At 38.1% G+C, this 20,459-nt stretch overlaps 1 protein-coding gene across 1 annotated transcript; it reads left to right on the plus strand.

The window, feature by feature from the left end:
- Nucleotides 1-821: 821 nt before the first annotated feature.
- On the plus strand, nt 822-20,376 carry fam117aa (family with sequence similarity 117 member Aa). Its single transcript, XM_079828429.1, has 8 exons — nt 822-1,338; nt 4,600-4,748; nt 7,930-8,025; nt 11,886-12,005; nt 14,690-14,806; nt 14,888-15,014; nt 16,366-16,519; nt 19,200-20,376. The coding sequence occupies exons 1-8, from the start codon at nt 1,221-1,223 to the stop codon at nt 19,465-19,467; spliced, it is 1,149 nt and encodes a 382-aa protein (XP_079684555.1). The 5' UTR covers nt 822-1,220; the 3' UTR covers nt 19,468-20,376.
- The last annotated feature ends 83 nt before the right edge of the window (nt 20,377-20,459 follow it).

The raw sequence follows: 20,459 nt of genomic DNA on the forward strand, positions 1-20,459 counted from the left end.
TAGTCTTAGTTAATAGGCTTTCATTCTGTTGGCAAAATTTGTACTATTTTTTTACAAAATGGTGCCATTTTCTCAGATTTGGCCTATAAAGCAAATAATCTGTTTATTATGATTTTCGGCTTCTGCATAATAGAGCCATTTGGATAAATTATGCAGCCATAATTGTGTGGGTGTGACTTGTTGGTATGGATGTCAGAGTGTGGTTTGTATGTGTATAATAAATTGTGTGTGTGTGAGAGAGATATCAACCTCAAATTTTAAACATATTTAGATTTATGGCTTTGATTTTCTAGCAGATTTAGAGTTCAGCATATTTCATAAAATATATAAATCATACAAAGTAATGTTCATAAATCATTACCTCGGTTTCACTTTTTAAACGTTTTTACTTCAACAATAACCTGCCATGGGTCTTCTTTAAAATGAGAACTTAAGTCTGTGCTCCCAAGCGTCACATTTCTATGGCGATTTTTGGACCTATTTGTAACTTTTTTTAAATCTGCAGCGAGCACTACTTGGCCTCGGGTGTAGGGGATCATTTTCCTTGCATGATTTATAAACACCCATCAGTTTGAAAACACCCACACATTTAGAAACACCCACTTTTGTCCCGCAGAGACCCCATACTCACTCTCTCACTGCTGGAGGTAGAACTCTGAAAAGTATGAATCGTAATGAAGTGGGCGGGGAGAGTCGACTTTGACACCCACCCCTAATAGATCGATGCTGCCAACGACCAATAAGGCGTGAGTAGTATTTGTCATCAGCCAATGAGAGTGGAAACATGTGTTTAGACGCTGTGCAGTTGCTCCGAGTCCTACACGAGCGTGTAGGTTGGCTGCTGTTGTCAGATTTTGCACTGAAGAATTGGCAGCAGCCCATACAATGTAGTTCTGCTCCTCAACTATAAGTTTACTAGGCCAAGTGGAATAAACCGTTTAGGACGGTGCATAAAAGTGTATGGGTTTTTTCCACAGTGAAAAATAACGTATTTTGTTAAAGTAATTAGTTTAGAAAACGTCACTATCATCACAAAAGAAAGTAGCTGACTAGTTAGCTAGCGAGTGTGCTAAATCAAAATATTTCCATAAAAACGTTCTTTTTTGACGGCTAAGTTGGACGAGAACCTTTGCTGGAGTATCAGCTTTAGGTAAACGCTGGAGTTTGCAAGATTCGGGAACTTTTTAAGGACTTTTTAAAGCACAAAAGCGCCTGTGGGAATGTCGTGTCGGAGTGGAGTGGCCCGGGTGGGTAATCAAGGACTGCAGCCCCTCCGAGCCACGGTCCCGTTTCAGCTGCAGAACCGAACAGCACCGCGCTGCAAAGACACCAAAACAGGTAAAAACCACAAGAAACGCTCAAAAACGCTTTATAAATACACCCTGTTTATTTAGTAACATGCCCAAGTGTCCTATCAACTCCTATCTACTCCAACCCTGCTTATTTGGTATGTATAATAATAATAATAAAAACGATAACAATAATACTGTGAATGGATAATCTGCAGAGGTCCTGGGGTTTAGTTGCCCTTTCATGGCTTCAGTGCAACCGTGTTCAAGAAGTTTCTCAGTGCACTGAACGACCCCTCATCTTATCCCCTACATGTTTTGTGGCCAAGATGGTCACAAAGCATGGCATGGGCTTCAATAAACAAAGCAGGTCTGTCGTACCAAGACGCTTTTGATGACTATTTTAGATGTTATTGTTTGCCTGCAATATTTGTTCACCTCTGATCACTGTTTTGGCATGTCCAGCACATAAACAGTGTGTGTCCAGCTCTCAGGAGGTCTGTTTTTCCTTCACCTTAAATATCTGCAGTAAAGCATCAAGAAAAACAAATTGCAACTGTCACATTCCTGTGATCTGCGGTTACACTCCTGGATGTCAAATTTGGACAAGATTGTTTCCTTGTTTTGTGCTGCTCAGGCATTTTACTATACAGAACTATTTTTTTTATTATAGTATCATATAGCAGTGTCTTTAAACTTTTTCAGGCCCTCTTGGTGGATCGAGAGAGACAGAGCAGGGATAAGTAGTTCAGCGACAATTGTTAAACCAATGTTTTTAGTAAACTTTGGTTTTAGTGTGACTTTTTTCTTAGGTGTCGGTCGGACTGTCTCAGGTATTTTACATCCACATTTCATCAACTAGGTGAGAATACTTTGAAAGTCTTGTCTTTAGTTTTAGGACAATGTGTGAATTGTCTGAGTGCAACTAGATCTTCACAATGCATAAGGCTGGTGGAGAGGAGTAGGTCTTCCACACAACATTCTGAATCTACAGAAAGAGACAGATTGACCAAAATAACTTTTGTTTTTTTTAATTGTGATTTACCAAGGCGGTAAACATCAAATCCCTCTGGTCACTTAGTCATGTGCGCTAGCCCACGCAGGACGAGGCAGAAAGCCACAGATTTCCACAGAACTCGAACGACAGCTTGTATGTTCATTAAATGTTTAGACTCACTGGCATTTCTTTCAGATACCAATATGAGACTGAGCATAGTATTCTCAGCTTGAAGTCATTTGTGCGGAATTCAGCAGTTTTCCCCAAAAAATCTACGCTGAAAATGCAGGGGGGACAAAGTTAGCAGATTTAGTTTTTTCTTGGTCTGTTCATGTGTATTCTGTTTATTAAAGGACGTATGCTTATAAGCTTCTTTAACCATCACTGAATTTAGCACATTCTCATGGCATATGCTTTGGGTACACAAAGGAGCACAAGCGGTGGCCAGAGGTTGTTCTCATAGCGTTAGCATGTTTGCCGTAAATTTAGTCCATATGCCAGTATGTGTATTTTTATATCCTGTCCACTGTGCTTGAAGGAGAAGGGTATGGTTTTTGAACTATGCAGCTCATTGGCAGTGCTCATCAGGACTGTGAAACATACATGTGCAGCCTCATTGAGAAAACACAGATGATCTCACGAAACCTGCCAAGTCCAGTTTAAACCCTATTTTTTCTTTTTTTGGCAAATTAAGTACATTGCTACCTCAATTCTCATTACCACAATGCAAAAAACCAAAACACGATTGAATTATATTTGAAGTATGTATACATTATGGTAGATTACATTTTTTTTTGGACTGCCTTTAATTTATGTTGATTTAAAATTGTATGCATTACATCCGAATGCATTATGGTAATTAGTATTCCTTTTTTTGTAATGAAAATGTCACAATGCACAGAATCTTAATGGTCCTTGTTTTCTTTAAGTAAAAATACACACACACACACACACACACACACACACACACACACACACATATATACATATACATATATATAGTGCTTTGAAATCAATTAATCATGTATACATGTGTATATTTAAGAAATATTTTAATGTATATACCGTTTATATATTTATATTATAAACAAATATAAATATTTCTTAAATAAATACATGCGTGTGTGTGTGTGTGTGTGTATTTATATATACATAATAATTATACACAGCACACACACACATAAATTCTTTAAATGCTAACTTTTATTTTTGATGCAATTAATTGATTTATGTCTTGCATTTACTCTTTCTTGCATTACGGTAATTACTTGCATTAGTGTAAATGTGCAAAAAGTCTTAATTTGCCAAAAAAGAGGCTTTGTTTTATTTATGCAGTATATTCTCGTGAGATTCACTTAACGTACAGTATATTCTTGCACAATATCAGATTAACCATACATATACTTAACCTTACAATGTCCCAATCTTCTGCACATAGTCACCCAACCTGCTTGATACCACACCCTCAAACCCAGTGACAGAATACACTCTGTACTAGATAAACTTGTGCCTTGTTTAACACCTATGAGGAAACTTCCAGCATCAAAAGTCTCCCGAACCCACTGCAAAGACCCCAGGGGCTGGGAGGAGGTGAATGGATTAAGGAAGCAACTGACAAGGTCGGAGATCAGGTGTACCATTATTAGTTTCTATGACATGATCAATGCACAGAAGAAAGCGATCTCGTGTACATGTGAATCTGATCCTCTGGAGTATTTTGGGCAAGAGCCTAATAGCAACCTTGTCTACAGTGTGTTGATTAAGCAAGCACCAGGATGTTCAGCATCCGTTACGACAACAGCGTCTATTTATAACAAGTCTTTCATGCTGGGAATGGGTCTGTGTGATTTACAAGCCAACTTATGGGAAAAATGTGTGAGGATTATTACACGCACAAACAAACATCATCAGAAACACATTAAATTGTCAGAGCTGTGGCACAGCTGTTATCTGATCTCATTCTCCTCCTTTTTGGCTATGATGGTAATTCACAGCTTTAGCAAATCAGTTTTTCCGGTTTTCACCTGATTCTCATTACCGTAGTGCAAAAAAAGAAAAACATTTTATTTCTGTTTTGTGTTGAAATGGTGTACCTTTTGTCAGTGCAATCAAATGAATAAAAAATGAGCTTATTATTCACACTACAAATTGAGCATCCATCTCAGCAAGTTGCGTTGTTGGAGACAGTATTCCAAGTTATGTGCTCTTTTTAAAAAAAAAAAAAAAATTGTTGAATTACCTTTATTTATACAAAAGAAACGCATCTCACAGTTTTCATTCTCTCACTCTGTGTCCCCTGTCCTATCTCTGTAGCCGAGTGCAAGACGAAGGGCCGCCCGCCGAAGCCAACCTTACGACGCACCCTGTCTTTGGACACTTTGGTGGGACCGTACCTGCAGGGCAACTGGCCCAGGGATCCAGAATGTCAGCCCATTACCTGCGTCAATGACAAGGCCACACAGGTGAGAACCTCTAGTGTGATCTTTCCCACATGAACAGATACATTTTCAGGTTTAGGAGGACCATACCTTTATTTCAGTCTGTGATATTAATAGCCTTTATTAAAAGTCTTTACTACTCAGTGAGGAGTAAAACAAACCATTGGTTTGATCTGCCCTATGTGATACACGTACAGAATTATGCACAGTTGTTTTAACACTTGTGTCGTTTGCAAAGTATATTTCTTAAATGGCTGCAGGACGGTGTGTTTGTGTAAGAAAGCTGAAGTCAAGCGGTTGCTTATAAAGGATCTTGGCTTTGGGGAGAAAGAGTTTGGCTGGTAATGGAAGGAGTTTAGGAAAACCCAACTGGGAACGGCAGCCATATTGTTTTTTTCCAAATGGTTTCCATATGGTTTCCTGGAGCACTGCTCCAACATGCCTGCTCGGCTTTGGCCATATTCAGTCAAACACAAAAGGTGAAAGTGTCTCTGCTGGGGCTGTTCTTTTTGATTTTATTTGGTCACAGTCTTGATTCATTTTGAAATGATTAGATTCTGATTAATTTGGACACACTCTAACGATCAAAAGATTTTTTTCAAAGAAATTCATGTTTATTCAGCATTGATTGAAAATGCAGCTTTACCATCACAGGAATAAATTACATTAGAAAACATATTAAAATAGAAAACAGTTATTTTAAATTGTAATAATATTTCACAATATTACTGTTTTTACTGTATTTTTGTTCAAATAAATGCAGCTTTGGTGAGCATAAGAGACCTATTTTAACTCCAAACTTTTAAACATTAGTGTATTTTGCTTAAATATGAAATAAATTGTCACTTTTTTGATTCTGTAAATTATGCAGTGAAATGGGGCTGCATGATAATGGTTAAACTGATAATAAAGATTATATTGCTCAATTTATAATCACAATTATCAATCATGATGGCTGCCACTTTGGGAAGATCAAGTAAAACACTGGGCAGAAAATGTATCTTTTAAGAAAAAAGCTTAGATAAGGTTATTTAAACACTTGACACCTGGCAAACCGAAGCATGAAAGCTTGTAGAGGTTTGTTACCAATGCAAGATACCGCAAATGTCAAATGGGGTGAAAACACTTTCAGAATGAACAACCAATGGGCAAATATCTTGACGATTATGATTAATTAATTGTGAGAAGCAATAATTGTGATTAAAGTGCGATTTATCGTGCAACCTTACAGTGAAGACTCATTAGGACCGATAACTCATCTTTTTGGACTGTTTTTTTTTTAAAAGAACTGGCTCATAAGTGTAATTTGTTTTAGAAACTGCTTAGCAACACCCTGGCAACCACTCTACAAAGATTTAGAAATGTGCTTTTATTTTTAAGACTAGAGATATTTCTAACACTTTGCATCAGACAACCCTCATTGCTTTGCTGATTTCTGAGAGCTGTGTCTGTTTGGATGGCCGTCGCTTCCTTGTAGATGCTGCATCCAGACTGGCTGTCTCTCTCAGCAGGTGATCTGCTATGCTTGCACTGATAACCGGTCAACCAAAAAAAGGTTTTGTTTAACATGACCTTCATAGTGACCGTCCCTCTCAACCCCTGCCACACACACACAATGCACAGGCAGAACCCCCATTCACAGCCTACTTTCATATATTCACTTTGTCATCCATTTCTTCATTGACGAACAAATGCAGCTCACTTTTTAGTGGACATGCAATTGTACAGTTTTAAAGGGATAGTTCACCCAAAAATGAAAATTCTCATAATTTACTTAAATTCCACACAAAAACCCTTCGATTCTCTTCAGAAGGCCTTTATTAAACCCACAGAGCCGTCTGGAGTCCTTTTATAATGGATGAATGCACTTTTTTGGGCTTCACATTTTGGGCTGCCATTTATTGTCATTATAAAGATATGGAAGAGCCAGGACATTTTTTTTTAAAATATAACCCTGACTGTATTCATCTGAAAGAAGAATGTCATATACACCTAGGATGGCTTGAGGGTGAGTAAATCATGGGTAATTTTCATTTTTGGGTGAACGATCCCTTTAAGACACTCTCGACTCTGCCCAACCCCCGATCCGAATGCCCACTTGAGTGCAGACGGGGACTTCTGAAACTTTAGCCAGCATCTAGCGTGCTGTGCATACAGACCCTCGGACTGAATGTCCGTTTATAGGCCTAATCCCACGACAGCCTGATGTGGGCGGGCGGGCGGGCAAGCGGGTGTCCAGGCAAAAAGGAATAAGGGCTGAATTTAAATTTAAATCGACTTGCATCCCTGCCCCCGCTCAGCCATGTGAAACCTCCAGCCACTGAGCGGACGTGCTTAGTTCTAATCTCGCACCTTAGGGGCCAGAGGTGATGACATGTTTTAATATGGCTTACTCCAACTACGTGTTGTTACATTAGCATCCCAACCGCACATGATATTCGTGACCTCTGACAGAGATGGGAAGAGAGGGACAGAGACACTTTTTGGGTTACGATTAGCTCTGAGATGGAGCTAAGTGATTGGGTCACTTGGAGAAAAATCGCTCTGTGTTCGGCGATATAGTGTACACTAGGTGGGCTCTTCTTTCCAGAGTCTGCTCAGCAGGATATCATGACGGTATGCACGTGTCTGTCTGTATGAGTGCACTTGAGTACAAACGCCTTTGTTTTTTTCTTCCTCATCTATGAAATGTGGTGCAGCGGTGTCTGAGGTTTCTATCATGCGCGTCTCCGCACAGCTGTGTGTGTTGGGCGTATGTGTGTGTTCCAGGTGTGTCACATATTCTGTCCCGTATTCAAATATACTCAGTGAGGTGTGGAAGCAGCTTTCAGTTCCATTTGTTGAATACAGAAAAACATGTCAACACTTGGCAAATGGTGCACACCACTCGCAGGAACGGATGCTTTCGCTCGAACTGGTGCATGAAAGAATTGCTTTGCATTGTGTTTGTCTCCGTTAAAGGAGGGTGTGTTATAAGCTGTCTTGTGTTCTGTGGAAAGGTCTGGATTACTTTCTGCAAAGTCTGAGGGTGTTTGGGATAGTTGGTATTCAGTAAGGGGAGGGTGAAAGTTTTGATTATCTTGAATGAGCTTTTTTTGATGTCTCGCTGAGAGACCATTGTGGGCGTGAGTATTTGAAAATCAATAACTTTAAAATAAAGACACTTTGAAAGTCAAATGAGCATTTGCTTTCTCTCTTTTCTTAGACTCCCAGTTCCTGGATAGAGGAGACACGGGGGCGGAGAGGGGGCGGTGGCCATAAACGCTCAGCATCATGGGGTAGTGCTGAACACCTACGAGAGGTAAGTACTTGATGTTGGGTGGAAAATGTTGTTTGCTATTAGAGGCAAAAATAAGTTTTACTAAAAGAAAGTAGAACTGTTCATTGGCCTGCATTCAAATCTCATTATGTCTTTTTTCTTATTGGAGCCAGTATAATTGTTTAAATCTATTAATTCCAAGGATTGGTAGCTGGGATATACTGAAATATTTCCCCTTCCAGTCTCTATAAAATGATTTGAATAAATCCTTGTACAGTGATTTCAAATGACTTTTTAAAAAAAAGATTTAAAAAAAAAAAGGTATAAATAACAAAAAAAATTATTAAAAGAGATGAAGTTCCATTCTATTTGTATCCATATATTGCCATTATTACATGATTATATAATATATAAACAGTTTAAAATTAAATTGTGATATACACTAGGGCTGCACGATATGAGGAAAAGCTGCAATGTGCGATAACATTGTTTAATATTGCGATAAATATTCAAATGTGAATGTTAGGTTGTGTTCAGTGTTGGGCAGTAACGGAATACATTTACCGGCATTACGTATTCAGAATACATATTATGAGTAACTGTATTCCTTTACAGTTACAATTTAAATAGTTGATATTTAGAATAGGCCTACATTTACATTGTTGAAATCAATGGATAACATTAACGATACTTCTGTTTCATGAGTTTATTTACTCTCTAAATAAATTATGGCAACTCATGGCATTTCTGAGAACGCCCCAATATGAAAACGGAAAAAATGCACGGTTTGCGTGATCAGTCACAATGGAGTCGGAAGAGGAGCAGCGGGAGCTAGAGGTAGAGATGGAGGTAGAGATGGAGCCAGAACAACAGAGCCAGGGCAATAAAGCGTTTCTATCTTGGAAATTCAAACAGCATTTCATATTAAAGAAAGAGAAGGGAGAACGAAATCTAACACTTCAGTGGAACTGCAGTGGCGCGGTGGTTAGGGGTGGCGGCTACACACGCACGCACGCACACCTATATTTTTTTATATAGGCCTATATATTATAGGCTATAGTAGGCCTATATAAATTCATTATATATTCGTTAAATATATTATTAATTTTTATTTTGAAAATGTAGGCTATTTAATTGAGATTGAGGTATATATATATATATATATATATATATATATATATATATATATATATATTTATATATATATATTAAATTGCCTACATTTTCAAAATAAAAAATATAAGGCTCAAACATGCGTGTTTATTTTATTAGGCCTACTTCCGTCAGTGAAACAACATACTACAGCCTGTAGCACGAGCAGGAAAGAAGCATCGTTTTCTATTATCTTCATGTTTTCTCCTGATGTTCCAACTGATAGGCTACTTGTAGTAAAATGTGAAGAACGAAATTATCTTCCGCAGGGTCAAGAACTTAGGCTTTGTTTGATTATGCGCTGTGAGAGAAAGCGAAACTAAAAATCTCCGGCGTGTATGAAATAGCCTACGCTATAGGCCTACACATAAACTTGACCAAGTCTAATAGCAAGAACAAACTGTGTTAAATAAAGTAAAATTTGAAGTAAAATGTATCTGTCCTACTCCGTATTCTACTTTACCACAGTAAATGATGCGAATATAGCCTAATCAAACAAAGAAACGTTTAATCCCCTGAGAGAGACGTAAATGAGGATTTGGGAAAATAAATAAGAGATTCCATGTCCAGTAGAATAAAATGGAGTAAGTCTATTGTTAAATTCGTGGAAAATCGTGTGACCAGATAGCAAAACGCAAGCAAACTTAAATTTGGCTCACCACACAAAGCTTGTTCGGCATGAATCCATATGTTTCCATGGCTGTGATGTAACATTTAATTGCGAACCTATTATTTATTTAGTAATTAAAGCTTTGTGCTTCACTCATGTCATATTCATGTGAAACAGCTTCACATACAAAAAAAAAAAAAAAGGATTTTGGCCGACCACCGCCGGTGCTCCAGCTTAGTTGACGTGCGACTTTACATTCTCCTATGCGCTGTTTTATACTAGCAAGAGCCGTTGGCCCCATTTGACGTTAGCTAAATATTTTATAATATATGTTTAGTAAGCAGGATTTTATGGCCGCATTCTTACACTTATAAAATGCAATTAAATGTGGAAGTAATCCAAGTATCCAGTATAGCCTACGTTACTCAGATTGGCGCATGTAATAAACTGTATTCCTTTATTCATCGTGTCAGGCTGTCTGTTGCGATGTGTTCATCGCGTGAGTTCATATCGCGATGACGATGAAAATTCGATGTATCGTTCAGCCCTAATATACACACTACCGTTTAAAAGGTTGGGGTTGGTAAGATTTTCTTGTAAAATGTTTTTGAAAAGTTTTTTGAAAGTCTCTTATGCTCACTAAGGCTGCATTTTTATTAATTTTAAGTTACTGATTTCTATTTTAATATGTTTAAAATGTAATTTATTACTGTGATGTGAAGCTGACTTTTCAGCATCATTACTCCAGTCTTCAGTGTCTTCAGAAATCATTCTATGATTTGTTGCTCAAGAACCTTTTCTTATTGTTATCAATTATGAAAACCATTGTGCTGCTTAATATTGAAAAATTTCCCCCCCAGGATTCCTTGATGAATAGAATGATCAAAAGAACAGCATTAAAGGAACACGCCGACTTTTTGGGACTTTAGCTTATTCACAGTATCCCCCAGAGTTAGATAAGTCCATACATACCATTCTCATCCATTCTCATACCATGGGTGCAGTGACGCGATATTACGCAGCGCCTGAAAATAAGCTAACTTCCATCAGCATAGCCAACGTGACAACCTGCTTGCACAGAGAGCGTGCTAGGGACTATTATCAGGTGCTGCATAATATCATTGCACCACTGAACCCATGGTACGGCAGCAAAGTTCCTTGATCATTACACAGGAAATGAGAGTATAGTTCCTAGCCATATCGGTCTAGAAAATCGCATCTTTTAATTTTCCGTCGGTCTTAGTACACGATGTAACTATACACATCACAACATGTAAATAGTAAAATGTTGGCGTTATTTTGTCACTTATTGAGCAGTAGGCTAGCTGGAGCCGTTTACCTCCAGTCTTTGTGCTAAGCTAAGTTAGCGGTGGGTGCGTCAGACAGAGTTATGGTATGCATAGAGATGAGAATGGTATGTATGGACTTATCTACCTCTGGGGGATACGGTGAATAAGCTAAAGTCCCAAAAAGTCGGCGTGTTCCTTTAAAATAATGAGCTTTTATTAGAACTCTTTTGAGATATTAAGGTATTATAAACACTAACATGATTTTCTGTAAAGCTGCTTTGGAATAATGTATATTATGAACAAATAACTTTTTTCATAAATATCTTTTGCTGTCACTTTTGATCAATTGAATGCGTCTTAGAATAAAAGTATTAATTTCTTTCAGAAAACATTTTACTGACTCCAAACTTTTGATCGGTAATGTTATATAAAAATATTTAAATTCATGTTTGAAGATTTTGGTCATATCACCCATATAGTGAACCCATTAAATTCAATATTAATGAGAAAAATAACTATTTGGAAAGGAACTATTTGAACGCCATCAACGGACTGCTTCAGAGGTGGTCTGATAATAATGACTGAGAAATTGTAATGATCTTTGAATAGACAAAATAACAAGCACTAACAATCCAATTATAAACCGTTACAATTAAAATTGTAATTCTAGCCTCTTATTTTACTTCTGCTGTATCTCCGCTGCTTTTTACAAGTATATCCTCAGAGAATCCCCTACTTTTGAACAGAATTAAATATAACCTTTACTATAGGTCAGTATAAAGGTCATAGCAGTTAGGTTTCACCTCTCTTTTGCACGTTTACATCTGATACATCATGTTTCTCTCCTTCAGGTTGCTAAACTTCGACAATCCTTACAAAAACGCTCCAGACATGCAACTCCTGCCATGGACTGTGACCACACGCACCAAAACATACACAACAGCCAAACACACACACCTGGAAGTACACAGGTAAACGATTTCAGAATGTATCTTGTACAGCTTGTTTACAGTAGTGACATCAACAGAACAGTTATTCTGTTCATAAGGGTTGTGCTTGTTTATGAGCTGTGATTATGAGCTAAGCCTCTCAAATGGGCCCACATCTCACTAGCAACAGAGATTTAAAAACAGAGCAGCTTTTCTTAGATGGTGTCAGTGAGCTACAGCCATCGATATGACACACACACACACACACACACACACACACACACACACACACACACACACACACACACACACACACACACACACAGCTAGTTATGTAGCAGTGGCTGTCTTTGTACAGTAGTAGATTTAAATAGAGGTGAGAATATGCACACACCTGTGGCTAGACATTAAGAGAGCTGTGCATAAACAAATGCCCACAAACCTCAATGAACTTAAGTGACATTGTAAAGAAGAGGTGGTCAAGATTCCTCCACAACAATGTAAGAGACTGATAACGTCATACAGAAATGATTACTTCAAGTTATTGCTGCTAAAGGTGGTTCTACAAACAATTAAACCATGGGTGTACTTGTTTGTCACCCATGGTGTCTCCATTGTTGCTTTATTTTTGTTAAATAAATAAGGACACGGTGTAATACGTCATGTGTTGTTGTTCATCTGAGGTTGTATTTACCTAATTTTAAGACCCGCTAAAGACCAGGGCCCGTATTCATAAAGATTCTAAGACTCTAAAACTTTTACGTAGGAGTCTTAGCTTAAGAGCTATTCGGGACCGATCTGAGAGCAACTCTGAGCAAGGAAAATACAAAAACTTTTATCTTAGTGAAGAGGTGGGGCTGACCTCGTTGCTATGTATGACACAGTCTTTTGAAGACTGTGATTGGTTGGTTGTCCAAAAAGGGGAAAAAAGGAGCGCTTTTAAGTATAGGGTCTATTCGAAGCCTTCACTTTGAAATTACAAGCGCAAATTGTCCTATTTTACCGTTCTCTCTCACTCTCACTCACACCCACACATTATATATATGTATATAAATCCTTTTATTATTTACCACGCTGTTAATTTCCTATAAGGTATTTGATTGGCTTAGAATTATAAATATTGTTCCACTCTTTACAATTACACTAATTGCTGTCATGTCTATTTAATTTGTGGTTTGAAAGTTAGGTTTAATGCAACAAACATGATCCCTGCACGATCTAATCTATAGAGTCTTATTAAGTCACTGTCATCCATTGTCTGCAACACATTTCTTCTCCCTCTTCGTCTTTCTGCCATTTTCTCCACGGCTAAAGAAACTCTTTAGCCTCTTAAAAGTCCTCATCCGTGCTCTTAACAAATTTGACCTTAAGACCTCTTTTAAGGGTTAAGATGCTTTTTGAATTACTTTTTTCTTTACTAGGATTTTTTAGTTAATTTTAAGAGTAAACGCCCACATTTCTAAGAATTTTCTTAGAATTTTGTCACTAGGAGCTACTCTTTGCATTAAGATTCTTTATGAATACGGGCCCAGATGATTTTTTATGTCCTCCGAATAATTAAAACCATAGAATTCAAAAGGGTGTCCTTCTTTTTCACAAGACTGTATTTATTAATTAATTTATTTATCCAAGTAATGAGAAAACGGGGTGGAAATGTGATTTAATTGTCATGAAAATCTTAATAGTCATAAAATACTTTTTCATTTTGTTCATGCAAATTGTATATATTTTTAATCCTTAAAGGGTTAGTTCACCCAAAAATGAAAATTCTGTCATTAATTACTCACCCTCATGTCGTTCGACACCCGTAAGACCTCCGTTCATATTCGGAACACAAATGAAGATATTTTTGTTGAAAGCTGATGGCTGAGAAAGGCTTCAGATAGGCCTCCATTGGCATTCAGTACATTTACACTCCCAAGAGCCATAAAAGGCACTAAAAACGTTGTTACAAAGTCCTTCTCACCACAGTGACTCTACAATAATTTTACAATGTGACGACAATAGTTTTTGTGCGCAAAAAAAAATCAAAACAACGCCTTTATCCAACTTGTTATTGTCTTCCGTGTGTGCCTCCACGACGCATGCGCGAGAATATGATGCAGATCCGGCGCTCGGACACGCGTATCTAAGCTGTTGAATTCTACATTGATCGTGCTTTAGGTCTCGGCGTAGTTCTCAAAATCGGGCTGAAGTGTGCTACGTCATATTCTCGCGCATGCGTCGTGGAGGCACACACGGAAGACAATAACAAGTTGGATAAAGGCGTTGTTGTTTTTTTTGCGCACGAAAACTATTGTCGTCGCATCGTAAAATTATTGTAGAGCCACTGTGGTGAGATGGACTTTGTAACAACATTTTAAGTGCCTTTTATGGGTCTTGTTAGTGTAAATGTACTGAATGCCAATGGAGGCCTATCTGAAGCCTTTCTCAGCCATCAGCTTTCAACAAAAATATCTTCATTTGTGTTCCGAATATGAACGGAGGTCTTACGGGTGTCGAACGACATGAGGGTGAGTAATTAATGACAGAATTTTCATTTTTGGGTGAACTAACCCTTTAATTTTAGGAGGAAATAAGACAGGACATTTTCCCTGAACTCCAAAACGTATTAAAAGCTACAAATTTTCTTTAGACTTTGTCACTTGTAGACATTTTGGTTTATTGGCCTTTCTGATTGTCATGTGAATGTGTGTGTGTGCTTGTGTGTGTGTGTGTGTGTACAGACGATGCCTCTCATTCCACTGAGCCGATTGGCCCCCAGACTGAGACGCAGTGTGGAAGGACTGAACCTGGAGCTGGAGGGAGTCTTTGTGTCTGAAACGGCAAAGGAACAGCACAAAGTCAGTGTGTGTTTGTATGTATGTGCGTTTCTGACCTACAATTTCAGCTCAAAATCATCTGTAACCACTGTGTGTTTTTAGATTCTCGATGTACCAGATGGTCACAGAGCCCCCGTCCCAGCTCAGAGGTACAGCAGCGCTTCACAGAGTGACCCTTCTCCTGCCCAGCTGTCCCCCTCTCACTCTCCCTGCACCATCACAGATGCCGGTCAGTCACTCTAATTTGGCTGATTCAACGAGCAACATGTCCAGTAGTAATATAGTGTATATTACGTATATCCAATATATAGGGTTGGGAACCGAGAACCGGTTCTTATGCAGAACCGAAACTGATTTGTGAAAAATACCAGAACCGCGCGAAATTGCTAAGTTTCGGTTCCGAAAACGGTTCTGGTGCAATGTGTGTGCGAAGCGCTGGAAGCGTATCCTTTCATAGCGAGTGACAGCCAGTGTTGCCAACTCCGTGATTTTCCCGCTTTCCCGTTTTCCACTGTTGCCGCGGGCTGTGTTTCATGTCCGCGGGTTGAAACGATTGTGCAATTGCGCGGGTTTTGTTGTGAAAACCTGGCAACCCTGGCTCACCTCATCATGAATATTAATTACGTTGCCTGCCGCTTCCAGGAGTGAAACGCAGTTCAGCACTGAAAGCCCTCGCGCTACACATTTACGGTTTTGCGTCACATATTTTCTCGTTGACCACCAGCATGGCGAAGAGAAAGTCACAAGTATGGATTCATTTCCAAAGAATGAATGATAATGAAGCAAAATGTAACACGTGAAAAGTTAATAACATGCAAAGGCTGCACTAGCAATTTGACAAAACATTTGCTACAGCACAGAGTGCCACAGGGCTTATACCAGATTTATAGTGAAAGGACATATATATATATATATGTGTCAACCGTTGAGTCACCATGGTTTAGGTGAGCGTTTAGGCACAATTACCTTTGTAATGCTGAATTGCAATTTATTATTTACAAGTTCACTGAATAACTGAATTACTATTAAATTAATATATAACTAATTAATAAATATAACTAATAAATATAATTTATAACTTGGTTTTAATCAGAGACAGAGAGATAAAATGTAATAAGACAATTTCAGAGGTGAAACAAAATTCATTTGAAAAAAAATGTGTTGCAAGAATGGCTTAATTAAAACTGTAATATATGTACAGTACAGGACTTTTTTGACATTGCCAACCTGTAAATAAATTTTAGAGCAAGTAATAAACACAAAATGGATTGTTTGAGTTGCGTATTGTGCCTTTTTCCTTTACCACTATTTGTTTAATACTTTTAATGGAACCGGAATCGGAACCGGAATCGTTAGGCGGAACCGGAACCGGAACCGGAACCGGAAAATTTCTCACGATTCCCAACCCTACCAATATATACAGTAGGCCTATTTTTGCCATTTTCAGCAAGAATGTACACTAACAATTAAAAAATAGCACTAACTGAACTTGCTCTTAGGGATGTCATTCATATTTTATCAACACATGACAGTAAGTCTGTGTAAAATTGTTAATTGCGTAATATGTGTGTTGTGTTTAGATATGGTTGTGTGCGGGACACTCTGTCCACCTTCCTCTCCTCCTCTATGTATGTCTGAGCCACCATCCTCATCTCCTCGTCCCAACAAGACGTACGTCTTCCAGAGAGAACCTCCAGAGGGCTGCGAGAGAGTGCGTGTGTCTGAAGAGGCCATGTAAGTTCAGCCCAAACACACACCGCTGTATGTGTTCAAAAACACAAACGAGGCATGTCAATTAAACCCATTAATATAGTGTTAAGAAAATAATAAATATTCTAATAGTCTAATCAATATTCTTGTCTGCCACAATGATTAAAATTACATTATCTTGAATTAGGGGCTCTTCGTCAGCAGATATTGATAGTCTTAAAGAGCACCTATCATGGCATTTAAAATGTTCCAAATATTGTTTTAGAAGTCCCCAACAACAGTTTTGCATGCATGCAATGACAAAAAAGACTTTAGTTTTCTTATAATATGCATTTATTTTTACCTGTTTTGACAGCGATTCTCAAATGATTCCTTTAGTGATTCACTTTTCAAAACCCCGCCTTTACGTGACGCTAATCTGCGGTGATTGGTCAGATGACCCAGTCAGTTGTGATTGGTATAGTCTGTGCAGATATTCTCGGAAACGGAACGCCCATCAAAGTCTTATAATGACAGTAATTTGTTAATATGTGTCAGGAGTTATGAATATGAAAACCGCGTCGGTACTGTTTGATTGTAATATGAGCCTCAGCTGATCTCATTCATAAAAAAACTCCTCTATTCTCCTCACGAAGACTCGCGACAAATCAACATCCCTCAGGGCTTTTAGTTCAAAAGTGTGCAGATGAGGAGACATATTGATAGATTCTCATATGTCTGTGTCAAATTTCTAAACAGAGGAGTATTTTTTATTCAATACTTCCTCAAAATGGGCAGAAATAGCCTAATCATGAGCGATTGAGTCTCTTATGTGTTGTTTTCAATTCATACTGGCAGCCGGAGGGCGCTCTGTGCACATGTAATCCATATATGGTACAGACAGACGAAGAAGATACCATGTGCCATAATAAAAGTCCATAATAAAAGCTTCCTGAGATCGCGAAACATACATTTGACGACTAATAATAAACACTCAATCGCGACGATGTATGGTTTGTCTTCAAGCCACTTAGTCTTCAAATGCTCATCCTTGGGCAGATGAAAAAAAGTTTGCTTTTGAGTCGCACTTCAGAACACAGCGTCTCGTGGCCATGATGTTTTCTAGTTTTCACTGGCGTCTTGGAGCGCAATAAGTGGGCGTATCGTATTCAAATAACTTGACAAGTTGACGTCATCTAGTCAGAGAAAAAGCTTCGGTCTTCTAACGATTCTTAAAAATGACTCCGAGTCGACTCTTACTTTTGAAAGAAAATAACTATATATACGGTGCACTGTCATATTTCAAGCTATCACAGAATGTTTTTGTTCACTTAGATCTATGTTACACACTACATGAAAGGTAAATTTCAAAATTCCATGATAGGTGCTCTTTAAAGGATTAGTTCACTTAGAAATGTCCTGATATTTTCCTCAAAAAACTTAATTTCTTTTCGACTGAAGAAAGAAAGACATGAAAATCTTGAAAGGGTGGTGGGGGGTAAAATATCAGGAAATTTTCATTTTGAAGTGAACTAATCCTTTAAATTCCATTGTATCAAATTTAAGGCCATAAAAAGTTACAAATATCTTAAAGGGGTAGTTCACCCAAAAAATAAAATGACCCCAATCTGAGTTGTAATAAAAAATGTCCTGGCTCTTCCGAGCTTTATAATGGCAGTGAATGGTAGCCCAAAATTTGAAGCCCAAAAAAGTGCATCCATCCATTATAAAAGTACTCCACACGGCTCCGGGGGGTAAATAAAGGCCTTATGAAGTGAAACGATGGGTTTTTGTAAGAAAAAAATCCTTATTTAACATGTTAGAAAGTAAAAATATCTGCCAGACCACCTCCCGTATTCAACTTATGGAAAAAGCGTAACAGGTGCGACGATGACGTTGGACGTAGCGCAAGCGTTTTGAACTGCGAGAGGCGTTAACATTTCTTCGTAAATTGAATATGGAAGGCGGTCTGCCGGAAGCTAGATATTTTATTAACCCCCCAGAGCCGTGTGGAATACTTTTATTATGGCTGGATGCACTTTTTTGCCCTTCAAATTTTGGCCTACCATTCACTGCCATTATAAAGCTTGGATTAGCCAGGACATTTTTTAATATAACCCTGATTGTATTCGTCTTAAAGAAGAAAGTTCCGTGCATTTATGCCAAGCGATTGCTTATTGATCTACTCTTGATGAATTAACAACATTGTTTACCTTCTGATTTTATATCATGATACCTGCAAATTCATCACATTTCTAAAGCAGCTGCATAATATACAGGGGTTATCAGGGTTACCGCTATATTTCTGCTGTCCCATAAGCTCCACCACCTGTCAAAGAGTGAAATTGCATTTTCATTCAGCCAGTGGATAAAAAAGAAGCTAACATGCTTTTTTCCAAAAATTGAAATATGATTTATAATTTGACTCATCCCTTTTCTTAAAACATTGTTTAAAGGCTGAAATGTGAGGTTTATCATTTAATAAAACTTTTTGTTTTTGTCAAACTGTATTATTACCTGTAACTGTAAAGTATCATGGTATTGTTTGGATGTTACTATAGATCCCGGTATTCATTTCATTTGCGCAGGGCTTAAAACAACTTAAATTTGATTTTAAAATCCCTGAAGATACCCTGTTAATTAATCTGCAGTTCGTTGCATTAAATCAATCATTTCATCAACCGATCCTAATATAAACCATTCTCAAAACATCATTTCTTTTCAGCCTCGCCTGTCATGGAAATGCGCCTCTTCAGCCTTCCTGCCCTGATCCTAACAAGGTGAATTTCACGCCTCACGGTGGCTCCGCCTTCTGCCCTGTCAGTCTCCTCAAGCCTCTCCTCCCTTCAATGGACCTGTTATTCCGCGGCCTGTCTGTTTCACCCGTCACTGGCTGTTCCGCTCAAAGTGCCGCCCCCTGCCAGACACCGGGACATGGTGTGGGTGGTTATTTGAGCGGCGCCCTCCCAGACCCTACCACTACCTCTCTGTGAATAAGGGCATTCACAGCAAAAAGAAAACAAAACAAAAGAATGTTGTGCCTTTGTTCCTATTATCAGAGACTTTGACATTAAAGCGTCTCAAAGAGAAGTAACTTTTCTAGAAACAGCTCATGCCATCCACCCGGTAAATGATTTGTGATCGGCAAAGAGATTTAAGAAATCATGTTGGAAGAACGAAATGGAGAACTTTTCGTCATCTAAAACTATGGTGGACTCTCTCCAATGGGATTTGCAGACGACCTTTTGACCTAAAGGACACTCCACTTGGCACTTGTGATCATTTTGTTTCACGTTATAGCAATTACCTATTGGTATGTTTCCTATAATTTCTACAGAACTATATTGATGACTATTCATCATCTGTATAAGAATATATTTTTAGCTCTGTCACAACAGAAAATGGTCATTATTAAATGTTTGTCTATCGGACACACTATCAAACATGTGTTTCAAGCCTGACCCACTCCATGATGATTATACAGGGCTGTGGATCAGTTTCTTAATTCAGTATTTACAGAAAACACGAAAGAGACTAATAGTTCAGAGAGTCTCTCATCAGCTGTTTGTTGTAGTGGCATTTCGTCTTGACAACTGATCTTTTCAGGGGTTTTTGAAGGCTGGGTTTGTTTTGAATATGCTCTAGCATGTCGATTTAGTAGTTAAAAATGTATGCATTTAGACATTAAGATGAGCTCTGAACTGTAGGTGTTCAATGAATGCCAACAAATGCTCAGAGAGAGAGAAAAAGGGTGAATCTTACAAAGCTTGTCAAGAAAATGTCCCGGTCATACATTACCTCCAATCAAAAGAGAACTTTTTTTGTTTGCTTGTTTTTTTTTTTTTTTTTTTTGCAATGTGTCATATTCTTTAGGACAATTAAGTACATTTAGTTACTAGAGTAAAAATAAATACATATAATATATATAAATAAATAAATAGGTCCTAAAATAAACATCATATTTTTTTTTTTTTATCTTTCGAGT

The sequence above is a fragment of the Gobio gobio genome (assembly GCF_949357685.1).
Source record: "Gobio gobio genome assembly, chromosome: 1".
NCBI classification, from domain to species: Eukaryota; Metazoa; Chordata; class Actinopteri; order Cypriniformes; family Gobionidae; genus Gobio; species Gobio gobio.

Bases quoted from the DNA above. Each gene is read 5' to 3' on its own strand.
- fam117aa (XM_079828429.1), top strand. From the start codon at position 1,221: ATGTCGTGTCGGAGTGGAGTGGCCCGGGTGGGTAATCAAGGACTGCAG. The intron at 4,749-7,929 runs GTGAGAACCTCT...CTCTTTTCTTAG, and splicing joins TCAATGACAAGGCCACACAG to ACTCCCAGTTCCTGGATAGA. The intron at 16,520-19,199 runs GTAAGTTCAGCC...ATTTCTTTTCAG, and splicing joins CGTGTGTCTGAAGAGGCCAT to CCTCGCCTGTCATGGAAATG.